Source organism: Emydura macquarii, unplaced genomic scaffold (assembly GCF_026122565.2).
Source record: "Emydura macquarii macquarii isolate MOO-44397 ecotype Brisbane River unplaced genomic scaffold, CSIRO-AGI_Emac_v2 contig_177, whole genome shotgun sequence".
Classification (NCBI taxonomy): domain Eukaryota; kingdom Metazoa; phylum Chordata; order Testudines; family Chelidae; genus Emydura; species Emydura macquarii.
This window is the reverse complement of record NW_027130314.1, coordinates 4,440-16,209: the sequence shown is the minus strand read 5'-3', so window position 1 is coordinate 16,209 and position 11,770 is coordinate 4,440. Positions and strand designations below refer to the sequence as shown.

Sequence of the window (11,770 nt, the reverse complement as noted above, 5' to 3'; positions counted from 1 at the left end):
AGCTGGCATCAGAGCTGGCCCAGGGGCAAGCATGCTGCCCAGTGGCGGTTTGACGTGGATGTGCCTGTTCTGGTTTGGGGGAGGTGTGCATGCCTGTACGGGGGTCAGGGTGTGCAGCTGGCTGGTGCTGTACACAGAATGTGTGTGCATCGCTCTGTGTGTTTAGGGGCTCACAACTTGCTGTTACCAACGGCTCAGCACCAGTCATGTTTTCCAGGCCAGCTTCGGGGCGGGGGGCGTCTTGTCCCTGCCCCTGTCCCCATGGCCCCCATCCAGGCCCAGCAGCTCAGGGTCTGCCCCCATCACAGGGACACCTGCCCCTCCCCGCCCCCCCTCCCCCCTCCCCATAGACAGGATGCAGCAAGCAGCTGCTATCTGAGCAGCAAGAAAAATCAGCGCTCCTGCCTCCCCTCCAGCTCTTGCGCACGTCACAGGAAACATGAGCAGGTCACGGCCCCAGCCAGCCCCTGTCACACACCTCACGCTCTGCACTAACTGCGCAGAAGTTTCTAGTGTCAGAGGACAGCTGCACCTCGGCAACAGACGGAGCCTGCTGCCAGGAGGGTCCTGAAGTGCACAATCCAGCAGCTGGCAGAACCTGCACAGCACAGGAGCACGCACTTGGTCGAGCCACCAGTGGTGGGATTAGCACAGGCCTAGAGCCTCCCTGTGTCCAGCAATAACTCAGCGCTGGAGTGACCCGATTCTGCACTGCCCAGGAGTGACCTGCCCTGGGAAGTCTGCAGCAGCAGGAGGGGCCACGCTGCAGACGTGTGTGAGGAGCCCTGTAGCATCTTTGTTGAGATGAGCATCAAGTAAGTGGGGCACATTTGTCTTTGGACAGCAGGGGACGTGGGGCTGGTGAGCTCTGGCCCAGGAGCTGTTCTGATGGGGTGGGATGCACAGAATTAAGATGGTGTTTACATCTCCTGCTGTCAGATGCTCTAATGAGGAAGGAAGCAAATCATGCAACCAGAGGCTCTTCGACCCTCCCACTCTGCCCCCTTGCTCAGAGCAGCGAGAGCTGCAGGCTGCCAGCATGTGCCCTGCTCTGTGTGCTGTAGCGTTGCAGGTGCCTCTTGCCGTGGGCACAGAGCTGAGTCAGAGGAACTGGGGCGATCTGTGCCTGTACAAGGGAAAGCTGTAGTAACAGGCTCATCCTACCGCCTCAGCTCTCAAAGTCTTTTACAAACAGTAATGAACTAAGGCTCACAGCCCTCCCTGTGAGATAGGTTGGGCTCATTTCACCCATCACAGAAATGCAGTCACCTCTGGGGTGGTGTGCAGCAGCTGTTTAAAAATGTACAGCACCAGCACACCCTATTTTGGAACAGGGGGTGAGGAGGGGGCCAGCAGCAGGGAACCCAATATCCGGAAGGGCTGAGTGGTTGTTCCGGTGAGCAGGCAATGGGAGAATGTGTCTGGCCGTGGCCAGCAGAGGCTGCAAGGGGAGTTTAGCTACATGGGGCCTTGCTCCTCCACCATGGCAGTTGATCACTAGCCTGCTCCTGGAAGAATTGCTCTGAGATCTGCAATGACCCTGGGGAGGCAGGAGATCTCCATGGCACCGGCGGTTCTTGGGACTCCCTTGGCTCTCATAGGAGGGGAGAATGCCACCACCAGCCATCTGCACTGACCAGCTGCCTGCCTGCCTTGGGAGGGACGGAACGGGGGGACTATGGGGGGGGGGGGACCCTGGCCCGATACTGCAAACTCTTGTCTCGCATGAATCTGGGGTGACGCCCTCGTGTCATAAGCCACCATTGTCCCTAGGCTCTGCTGGTTCTCCCACCCACCTGCCTTTGCCATGCTGGGACAGGTTAGCACCACCCGAAGGGCAGCCATGCAGTGAGGGGGCTGCAGGGTGACCGAGCGCAACAACACAGGAAACCACAACAACAAAGGCTCCATGCACCCGGTTGGCCCCAGAGCATGGCTCAGAACTAAGCCAAATGGGGCTTTTTATAAACATCCCCTAGGTTACCACACCAAAACCCTACACGGGTTTGGGGGAGGGGGGGGTGTGTGTGAGAGAGAGAGACCAGCCAGGGTGGCTCTGGCCAGCGCCAGAGTTGTAGGCAGCCCGGCCACTGGTTGTCTCAGCCTCCCCCAGACTTGGCTGTGCAGAGCTCAGTGTGTGCCCCCTCCCTGCAGGATGTGGCGCTGCCTGGGCTAGGCACAGGGCAGCTGCTTGAGCCACATGCACATTGGGAGCTGGTCACTCTCACTGGGGTTCAAAAGCCTCAGCTGGGGGTGGGGGGATCCAGGGTACCTGAGGCAGCTCTCGGGGTGGAGGGGGGGTGTCGGGGGGGCAGAGCGGCCAGGGATCCCACAAGACCAGGCAGTGGCCAGGGAGCAGGGCTGGCAGCAGCCCACCAGCACCAGGCATTGAGCTGTCCCTTGGTTTTCCAGCTTTCTCTCCCTGCTGCAGGTCAGCGCTCTTTGCTGAGTCCCTGCGGGCTGCCTGGGAGTGATGGGAAGTTTGCCCAGCAGAAGGAAGCAACTTGTCATCCAGCCCAGCCCAGCTGCCCCAATGCAGGCAGGTAGGAAGCACAGCCCCTTGGTAGCCCTGAGCACCAGTGACACCTGGGCTAGGATTTCCCAGCTCGTGTCCAGCAGCACCATCCTGCTTCCGTCCCCTGGGGCCCTGCAGCCCCCCCCCCCCCCCCCGGCTGCCCCATGCCCACCCACAGCACCCAGCCGGCCGGCTTCGTGCCAGGCCTGATGGCGCAGCACAAGCCCCAGGAATCAGCAGGGTCCTTCCACTACCAGCAGGACACGCTCAGCTCAGGGTCCAACCAGCCAGGCCCAGCTTCTCTCGCACGGCGGAGCAGGGTAGGCGTGGCCCCAAGCAGGTGCCTTTAGCATGGGGCAAGCCTGGCAAGCAGCCAAGATGGCAGGGCCCTGGGGTGCCCTTGCTGGGAGCCCTGACAGCGTCGATCCGCCTGCTCTGGCCTGGTGCTGGCGGCTCCAGCCTGGAGTGAGGCTGGCAGCAGAGGCCGGCACTTCTCCATGCACAGAAGGAGGCTCCAGGCCGGCAAACCCATGGGCGAGGGTTGGATTTTCCCAAGGCACCTGCCTGTTTGCACTGGGCCCTTGAACCCTGCAACGGCCTGGGCCCTGGACTGGGCTCTCAGGAAGGCCGAGCCTGTCGAGCAAGGCCCCAGCCATGAAGGGAATGACAGCAGGTGGCTGAGTGGGAGAGAAACAGGCTGATGCCTGGCATTCCCAGCAGCCTCGGAGGGCAGCTGGGGCATGGGAGGTTGGCCTCAGCTGAGCCAACTGCCCCCAACAGGCGATGTCTGACCATGGAACCAGGATGTACACTGCATCGCAGAGCCCTGCCTAGCACGATGCCTTCCAGTGGTCACTTATTGCCTCTGCGACTGGGCAGTTCCCACAGTGCCAAACGCCAGGGGCCAGCATGTGGATTACTCACCCCATTGAGGTTGCATTGGGGCAGGGTGGTAAATCCGAGCAGGACCTTGCAGCGGGACTAGTGCTGTGCTGCTGACCTCAGGCGCTCAGAGCGCATAGGCCAGGGCCCAGAAATCAGGAGGCTAGCTTAAAAATCCTTTAGCCTTTTTTAAAAAATCTGAGTTTTAAAAACTTTCTGAGATGGGAGGGGGCCACGCTCTACGGCTTTGGGGCCATGCTGTCCGCAAAGGCTAGACACTGACTCTTTACTGGAACCCAAGGTCCTCATGCAGTCCCCTGGCCCTGGGCTTTAAGAAAAACACGAACTGTCACAAGAGTAGGTGACGTGGCCAGCAGATATGCCTTCTCTGGGCACCGTGGCAGTGCTCACCCCACACTAGACTGCCCCTCATGCCAGGCCACGGGGCTCTGCCCAGCGGGCGGGGAAGGGCAGTGCTGGAGATGAGGTGCTGTGCTCTCCCGGCAGGTCTGAACAGCTATGTGGCAGTTGCCTTGTGCTCTTTCCCCATGGGGGGAGAGGCAGAGACCGTCCTGAGGACCGGCGAGCAGCTGTGCGTCCTCTCTGAGTAAGTCTGATGTGGAAGCAGCCTGGCTGCCTAGGCCCCACCACAGGGTCTGTATGGGTGATTGAGGGCTACACGAGGCCTCCCCGGCCCTGCCTGAGCTGCACTGCACTGTGCCAGACTGCCCATCCCGTCAGCTCACTGTGGCTCTGCCCCCGCCCCAGCACCTCCCTGAGAACCAACTCTAGAGCCCCTCAGCCACCACAGCCGCATCCGGCTCCCCACCCTAGGAGCAGCTCCTGCCGTGTATTTCCCATTCCCAGGTGCTGGGCCATGCGCTCACCCTGGGGCTCTGCCCACTGCTGCCTCCAGGACAGGGAGCCCTCACAGGGGAGCAGCCTCAGCCATCCATTCCTGGGCTCTCCCCGAGCCTCATGGGCAGCCCTGCCAGGCGTGCCCCATCCGCAAGGCCGAGTGCTAGCCCCAGCATGGGGAGCCGCTGTGCTGCACTCAGGCACCCCCAGTAACTCGGGCACAGCAACAAAAAGGCCCTGGGTGAGCACCACCCAGTCAGTGGCTGCGGCAGAGGGTGTCAAGCAAGTCAGGCAAGGAGCTGCGTGGAGGGGGCACAGCATACACGGAAACGCTTTTCTCTTACAGGGATGGGGAATGGTGGACCGTGGCATCACTGGCCACGGGCAAAGAGTGTGTGGTGCCCAGCAGCCACGTGGCCAAAGTGCGGCACAGGTAGGAGTCCTACCTCTCCTCTGAGCTGGGCTGTGGGACTGCGGGGAGCCCTTGGGACGTCCTGGCGTTTTATTGGCACTGGCAGTCAGTGCTGTGTCCCAGCTGTGGCCTCTGTGAGGATCAGGGCCCCCCTACACGGGTGCAGCACAGACGCAGGCACAGGAGATTAATGTTACTTCTAGGATTGCAGACCAGCCTCCGTCAGCCCCCTGGGTGTGCCAGCCAGGCCGAGGGACCAGCACAGCAGCTGGGGAGACCGTCTGTCTCCATGGGCTTTGTGACCTTGCCTGCAATGCCAGGGCGAATGGGAGTCAGACTCCAGGCTTCAGGCCACAATGCCCACCCCGCACTGACTGTCCATAAGGGCTCAGATCATACCAGTTCTGCTGGGGGTGGTCTGAGAAACGGGCACCTGTCCAGGGAGCGAGGCTGGCGCAGTAGGGCCACCCAGCTGCTAGCAGCTGGCAAAGCTGCCTGTCCTTTCTGGCCAGCTGGGCTGTGGTGGAGGGAAAGCTGGGCTCTCGGTGTGGCGCAGGCAGGCCTGGATGTGAGCGTGCAGCACATGCTGCTAACCCAGTGAGCTGCAGATGTCCCCCAGGCTTCCTGACACAGGAGAACTCTGAGCAACACACGCTGAGTTAGCGAGCTGCGGCTTCCTTTCCCCTGTCCACCCGCCCAGCTGTTCTCCCTGCTCCTTTGAACAGCGCTGGGGCCCCAAGAGATGTGAAACCAGCTTGGCCCAGACCCTTTGCAGAGCTCCTCCAGAAGAAGCATTGGCATTTGTAACCGGCCACGCCTGTCACAGCCCAGGGCCCACAGTGCCAGGCTCTGGCCACACAGCACAGTGCTGCTGCCCCTGCGCCTGGGAGAAGCTCCTGTGTCGAATTGTCCTTGATGTGTCGGTTGGCTATATGCCATTGGGATTTTATGCATGAACAGACACATTGACAGATCTGCTGGTGCTGGTCAGTTACATATTTCAGCACACCAGGGATGGGGTGCAATGGCTGCTGATGCAGGAATTTTCCATAGCCACTATAATACTTATAATTGAAACTTGCTTTGGATGTAGGGCCCCAAACATGTAGGAGCTTTACAGCTCTGCTCCCCACATAACTAGTGCACACCTCGGCAACGGCACCGCGCCCAGGATCAGGGGGCAATGGTCCATGCACAGGGCCAGCACATCCCGCAGCAGCCCATTGCACAGCATTGCTTTTGTGCAGTCAGTGACTGCACTTGCAGACAGTTGTGAGAGCTGCCGGGCTGAAATGAAAGGTTCATCCCACCTTCCTTCTCCTCTCCCGTCTGGACACTGCTTTGCAACACAGGTGGAGCAAGCCCAGTTTCTGCTGTCACCTCATCAGCCCTCGTGCGTGTGGCCAGTGCTCAGCTGGCGGCTCTAGGTGCTGCAGGATGTGGCACAAGGGTCGGGGGCTCTGTGCTAGCAGCAGTGTAGGACTGCCTTCATGGCTCGCAGAGGGCAGGGGCCAGGAAGCAGCAGAGCCTGATGGGTTCTGGGCTGGGCAGTGCTCCATGGCTGGTCTGAACACCATGGTTAGCCATGGAAAGCCCCCAGCACTTCCTGGAGCCCATGTTAAGCCCTGGTCCCCGGACCTGTGAGTCCTGACTGCTTGTGGGCATTGAACGCCCCTTGGGGGGCCTCTATGGGGTGAAGGTTTAAGGGGGACGATCTGGCCCTTCTGCCACCTTACTGTCCCCCGGATGTTTTCGTTGGCTATGTTACTTTTCCCTGCCTGTCTCCAACCATGTACTGTGTTGCTGTGTGCTGTTAGCCAGCAGATACGGTCCAGCCCAGAAGCAGCTGCATTTCAGTGCTGGGTGATTCCCCAGATGAAATATGGTCCAAGTGTAACAAACAGCCTGGCCATGAGGCGGGGCCCCAGGGAAACCTGGGTCTACAGTCACAGAAGTATGGGGGGAGCCAGAAATGGGCACACCCAGTGTCCACCTGTCATCGTCGGGAAGGAAGAGCTGAGCACTGCCTGGCCGGCCTGGGGGGCTGTGCGCTGCAGCAGGGTGGGGCACAGGGAAAATGCTGGCGCTCAGTGTCAGGTCATCGCTTCCAGGTGGCTGTACGAGGGCATTAGCCGGGCGAAAGCTGAGGAGCTGCTGCTTCTGCCATGCAACCACAGCGGTTCCTTCCTGGTCCGAGAGAGCCAGACCAGGAAAGGTAAGGATACTAACCCTAACCCAAGCTGGCCCACGTGCCTGGCCCAGGATGATGGGGCTGGTTCCTCTTAGCGAGCAGGCCACAGACGTGAGATGCTCCCCCAAATCTTCCTGCCCCACCCACATGCCCACCGGAGGCTACCAGCTTCACCTGTGTTTACACCTTTGGGCAGTGCCCCAGTACCAGAAAGCCCCATCTGGCACCTCCCAACTCACCCACTGCGTCCCTGAGGAGTGATGGGCTCCAGGGATTGCCAGCAATTTCTGTGCTGTCAGAATGCCTCGGGACAGAGTCTAGCGAGGGCTGACCCCACCTGGCTCCTGTGGCCGGGCACCCAGCCTATGCCAGTGGCGCCAGCCCATCAGGAGGCTGATTTGACTCGCATATCCCAAGTTTCACCTCCCATAAAACCGACTTGCTTACAAAATCAGCCAGAAGTGTGTCACAGCACACTGCTACTGAACACTTGCTGATGTCTCATTTTTACTGTAGCGTTATAAAATCAATCAGTTAGAATATAACCATTGCACTTACATGTCAGGGTACAGCGTATAGAGCACTGTCAACACGTCACTGGCTGAACTGTTAGTTTGTGGTGACGTCACTGGAGCTTTTTTATGCAGCCTGTTGTAAAATTAGGCAAATCTCTAGCTGGAGTTGCCATACCCCCAGCGGGGCTGCACACCCCTGGTTGGGGACCGCAGGCCTTGGTGCTTGGGCAGGAAAGTGCTAGCTCATCATCTCCTGGCCTTCCCCCCAGAGGGCAGCTGTCTGCGCTTGTGGGGAATGAGGGACAAGTGGCTGGTGTGAGCGGGATACTTCTCTGCAGGCTAGGCTAAGAGGCAGCAGTGCACCTGTTTACACTGAGGTCAGCTTCCTGCGGTAACGTGTAGTCTAAGGTGCCTTTCCATTTCTGCACTCGGCTGGGCCTGAAATGGCCCTAGCATAACTTAGAGCAGCCCCACAGCACAGGCAGAGAGGGCATTCAAAATCCTGGGCCCCCTTTGATGTGTTTTCTTCCCCCTCTGTGCTAGTGGAGCAGAGCTGGGGGGGGGGTCTAGAACTGACCAGTAGTGTTGCTGCTAAACCACTAACCAGGGATACCACCAGGCAGGGTCTGGCTTTCCACCAGCACTGTTGCTACGTCTGTGCAGTGCCTTCCTCCCAGACAGACCCAGCAAGGCAGCACTCAGAGCCAGGCATGGGATGAGCTGCCCGGGACTATCAGAGCCAAGGCATGCGCTTGCAGAATATTTTCTGCTGGACGCTAAAGCACAAGCCAGTTCACAGTGACTGCCTGCCCCTCCACAGCCTGGCTGTCGTGCCCACTGCCGCCCCAGAGCCACTGATGGCTGGAAGCAGGCGTTTGCTAGCTCAGGGGCCAGGAGAGAAACAGGGCCAATGGCTGAATTAAATGCGCCAGTGACTGAGGAGCCGCTTGCCTCGCCTGCGGTGCACAGTGCAGGGGCCGTATCTCCGATAACTCACACCTGCAGTCTTCGCTGGCTGCCCAGAGCAGTGGTTTCCTGAGTACATGGGTCGGTTTCACACACCCCTCCCCCCCAGGCAGGCAGCCTGCAGCATTCAGTTAAGCAGAGAGCCAGCTTAGGAAACGAAAACAATTGTGTGCATGTCCTGGGATCCTTGACAAGCAAAGGCGGGGATTGCTCCTGTCCTGCTAAGAATGGTTTCCTGGGGCCTTGCCTGTCCCAGTGAGAGGTTCCTTGCCCCTCTGCTGGCAGCCCGCCTGCAGCCACTCTGCTTTGCCCAGCGTGCACTGACCAGTTACACTTTGCACTAGCTGGCAGGTGTCAGACGTGCTCCCTGCTGGTCAGCCCCATGTGCCTGTTTCTGCCCATGCCTCACCCTTACCCCAGGGGTCACCTTTGCAGCGAGCGGCAGCCTCATATCCTAGCCCTCTCCGTGGCACCTGGACTGGATGGCTGCAGCTCTGCAGCTTGCCTGGCTCAGTGCCCGTGGGCCATGTGCAGCATGAAGGCTGCAGGATGCTCAGCTTCGTAGACTCAGGTGACTTGTTCGCTGCCCTTTGCTAACCTGCCTGAAGAGGGGCCAGGCCAGCCTTTCCCATCCACACATGTAGCTCTGAGCAGCCGTCTCCTCTGGCTCCACAGTGGAGCTTGTGGAGCAGGGCCCCCAGCCCAGCTGCCACTGCTCAGGCAAACACAGAGTCCTGGATCCACGTCCAGCAGGGCTGTGGCTAAGCACAGACCAGGGCACTGCCCAGGCCTGTGCGCCAGGCTCAGGCAGCTCCGAGCAGCTACAAGGGGAACCTCTCACATTTTCTGATGTAGGGGCAGGTTCTTCCCCCCCCCCCCCCCCAACTGTCCATGGGGAGCGGAAGCATGGGGCGGGGGGGGGGTTAAGCCTGTCTAGGCACTCCCCATGGCTCAGAACATGGGCCAATCAGACACCAGCTTGCAGCAGATTTGTGAACAATCTCATTTTGCTGCTGGCCCATTGGCTGCTGTGTATAAGACGTCTGTTCCCTCGGTTGGGCAGCTGTTCAGCTCTAACCCTGGGAACAGCCCCCCAACTCCTCACTGGTTCTAACCCCAGGGGGCTGGGGGCCAGGGCAGTGGCACTGGAGCCGGTGTGGCCGTCCTGGCTGTGTGCTGGAGCCCTGGCACCACATGATGCTCATTCTCCTCGCAGGCGGCTACTCCTTGTCAGTCAGGCGCACCAACCACTCCTCCTGGGACTCTGTCAAACACTATCGCATCAACCGCCTGGAGAACGGCTGGCTCTACATCGCCCCTGGCCTCACCTTCCCCAGCCTGCAGGACCTGGTGGACTATTACTCTGGTAACAGGCCAGCTTCTCACTGCGCCCCTGCCCCATGCTTCTCCCGGGGCCAGTCCACCTGTGCACGGGCATGGCAAGTGTCCGCACAGCAGGCCCATGGGCCTGGAGCTGTTCCGCACTGTGGGGAGGGGCCGCTCGGCCATGTGCCAGCACCCTTAGCCTTCAGGCGCCTGCCCTGCGTAGCACTAAGCAGCAGTGCATCCGCAGGTTTGTGCAGAGGCAGCTGCCCTACGCTGTGGCCCCATAGCCAAGGAGGCAGCCTGCGGGAGCCCAGAACTGGGCATGGGAGTGGGGGGGAGGAGGCGCAGGGGACGCCCTTGCTGAGGTCCCCTGTGTCTCTGTCCCAGAAATCGGGGATGGGCTGTGCTGCCTCCTCAGGGAGCCGTGCTTCATCCAAGGCGCCCTGCGAGCCCCGAACCTTCCCCTGCCCGCCGTCGTCAAGCCCCCGGCTCTCAACTGGCAGGAACTCGACAGGTAGGCAGTCGTTGCCCTCATGGGGCTGGAGCAGCACCACCGTGCTTTGGGTTAGCAGGATTGAGCCCTCTTATGTTTGGGGAAGCCCTGGGGTGAGGGGACCTGTCCCGCCTCCTGAGGCCGTAGGGCGCACCGCTCCCCCAGGTCTGGTGCTGAGCCGGGAGGGGCCTCCACCTTGGCAGAGCAGCACATAGGGACCCAATGATCCTCAGCCGCAGGGGAACACAGCCTTTGCTGCCATGACAGCTGGCACTGGCTGGAGTGGAGGGCAGGGGAGTGATGGCATAGGGCCATGCCCCGCTAGGAAGCCAGGCTGCTGGGAGTAGCATGACTGTGCGGCGCATCCCTCTTCTGCCTGCAGCTCGGTCCTGTTTTCTGAGGCTCCAGCCACGGAGGAGGCTCCTGTCAGCCTGGGTCTGCGGGAAGCCATCAGCTCCTACCTCTTCCTGACAGAAGAGCTGCCCCCAGAGAGCAGCTCCGGCACGAAGGGCAGCCAGTGGAAGAGTGCCTGAGTCGTTGCACCAGCAGACTGCAGCGGGGACAGCTAGCCAAGCTGTTTCCAGGACCCTTGGACTTTTACCCTCCCCTGCCCTGTATAAATGATTTGCTGGCAGCCCCCAGGGATGTAATTTATTGCAGCAGTGCTGCTCTGAGCTGACCCCCGGCTGGGCCTTGGTTCATGCTTGTGCCAGGCTGGATGGCTGGTTGGGCAGGGCGGGTTGGGTGGTTTGGGGCTGCTTGGATCCACCCTTCACCTCAAGGAACCCAGCGCCTACTGCTGGCACCTCCAGGCCTGGCAGCTTTGTCTGCCTGGAAAGCCACGGCCCAGCCCCAGCACAGAGGCAGGCTTAGGGCCTCGGGCCGGGCCCAGCACACAGCTGGAAAGCACTGGCTAGGAAGAGGAGGCTGTGGTAAATAACTCATGGAGGGGCTGTTATGTGCTGTGTGTAAAAGGGTTCGGTGCTACTGAAGGTGATGCCTGACTGCGTGGCCCTGCCTAAGGCTGACTTGATGGAGACTGAGTACAATGAGCCAGCGCACCTCAACGTGATTCCACAGCTCTGCCAATGGTCCTGGCCTGCTAGCACCAGTCCCCTCCTCGCTCCAGCAGAGAGACGTGTGCACACAGAGCCGGAGCAAAGTTCTAAGCGCATGGGCCAGTGTGTTTGCATTGAGACGGCAGCGTGGGCCTGCAGCAGTGAAAAGTGAGCACCTTTCCCCCACCTGCTGCAAAGACAAGCCCCCTAAAGCCAGGCTGGGTGTCTCTGTAAGACACTGACCCAGCCGCAGCGGTTCATAAACTAAAGATACCGTGAGCCTGGGCCCAGGACCTAGAACCAACTACTGTTCTGTAGCTGGCAACTGAAATAAAATGCAAATATTGAACAAACTGAACTGTGTCCTGTGGAAATGGCACTTGTACATCCCCCTCCACACCCCCCCCCCACCCGCTCTCCCCGACAGGTGGTGGGCTCAGGGCAGGAGTTACACTCATGAAATATATCCAATAAGCTATGCAGACACTGTGTTTCCAGATTTCATGCAAAATCTGCATATGAAAATTAGGCCTGTTAAACTATCTGAGGTTGGG

The 11,770-nt window shown here is 60.1% G+C and overlaps 1 protein-coding gene across 1 annotated transcript; it reads left to right on the top strand.

Moving 5' to 3' along the window:
• Window positions 1-576: 576 nt before the first annotated feature.
• SLA2 (Src like adaptor 2) lies at window positions 577-11,547 on the top strand. Its single transcript, XM_067544522.1, has 8 exons — window positions 577-815; window positions 2,413-2,543; window positions 3,872-4,004; window positions 4,602-4,688; window positions 6,779-6,882; window positions 9,556-9,705; window positions 10,053-10,179; window positions 10,541-11,547. Exons 2-8 carry the CDS (start codon window positions 2,474-2,476, stop codon window positions 10,689-10,691), a joined length of 822 nt encoding a protein of 273 aa, XP_067400623.1. The 5' UTR covers window positions 577-815; window positions 2,413-2,473; the 3' UTR covers window positions 10,692-11,547.
• Window positions 11,548-11,770: the final 223 nt, after the last annotated feature.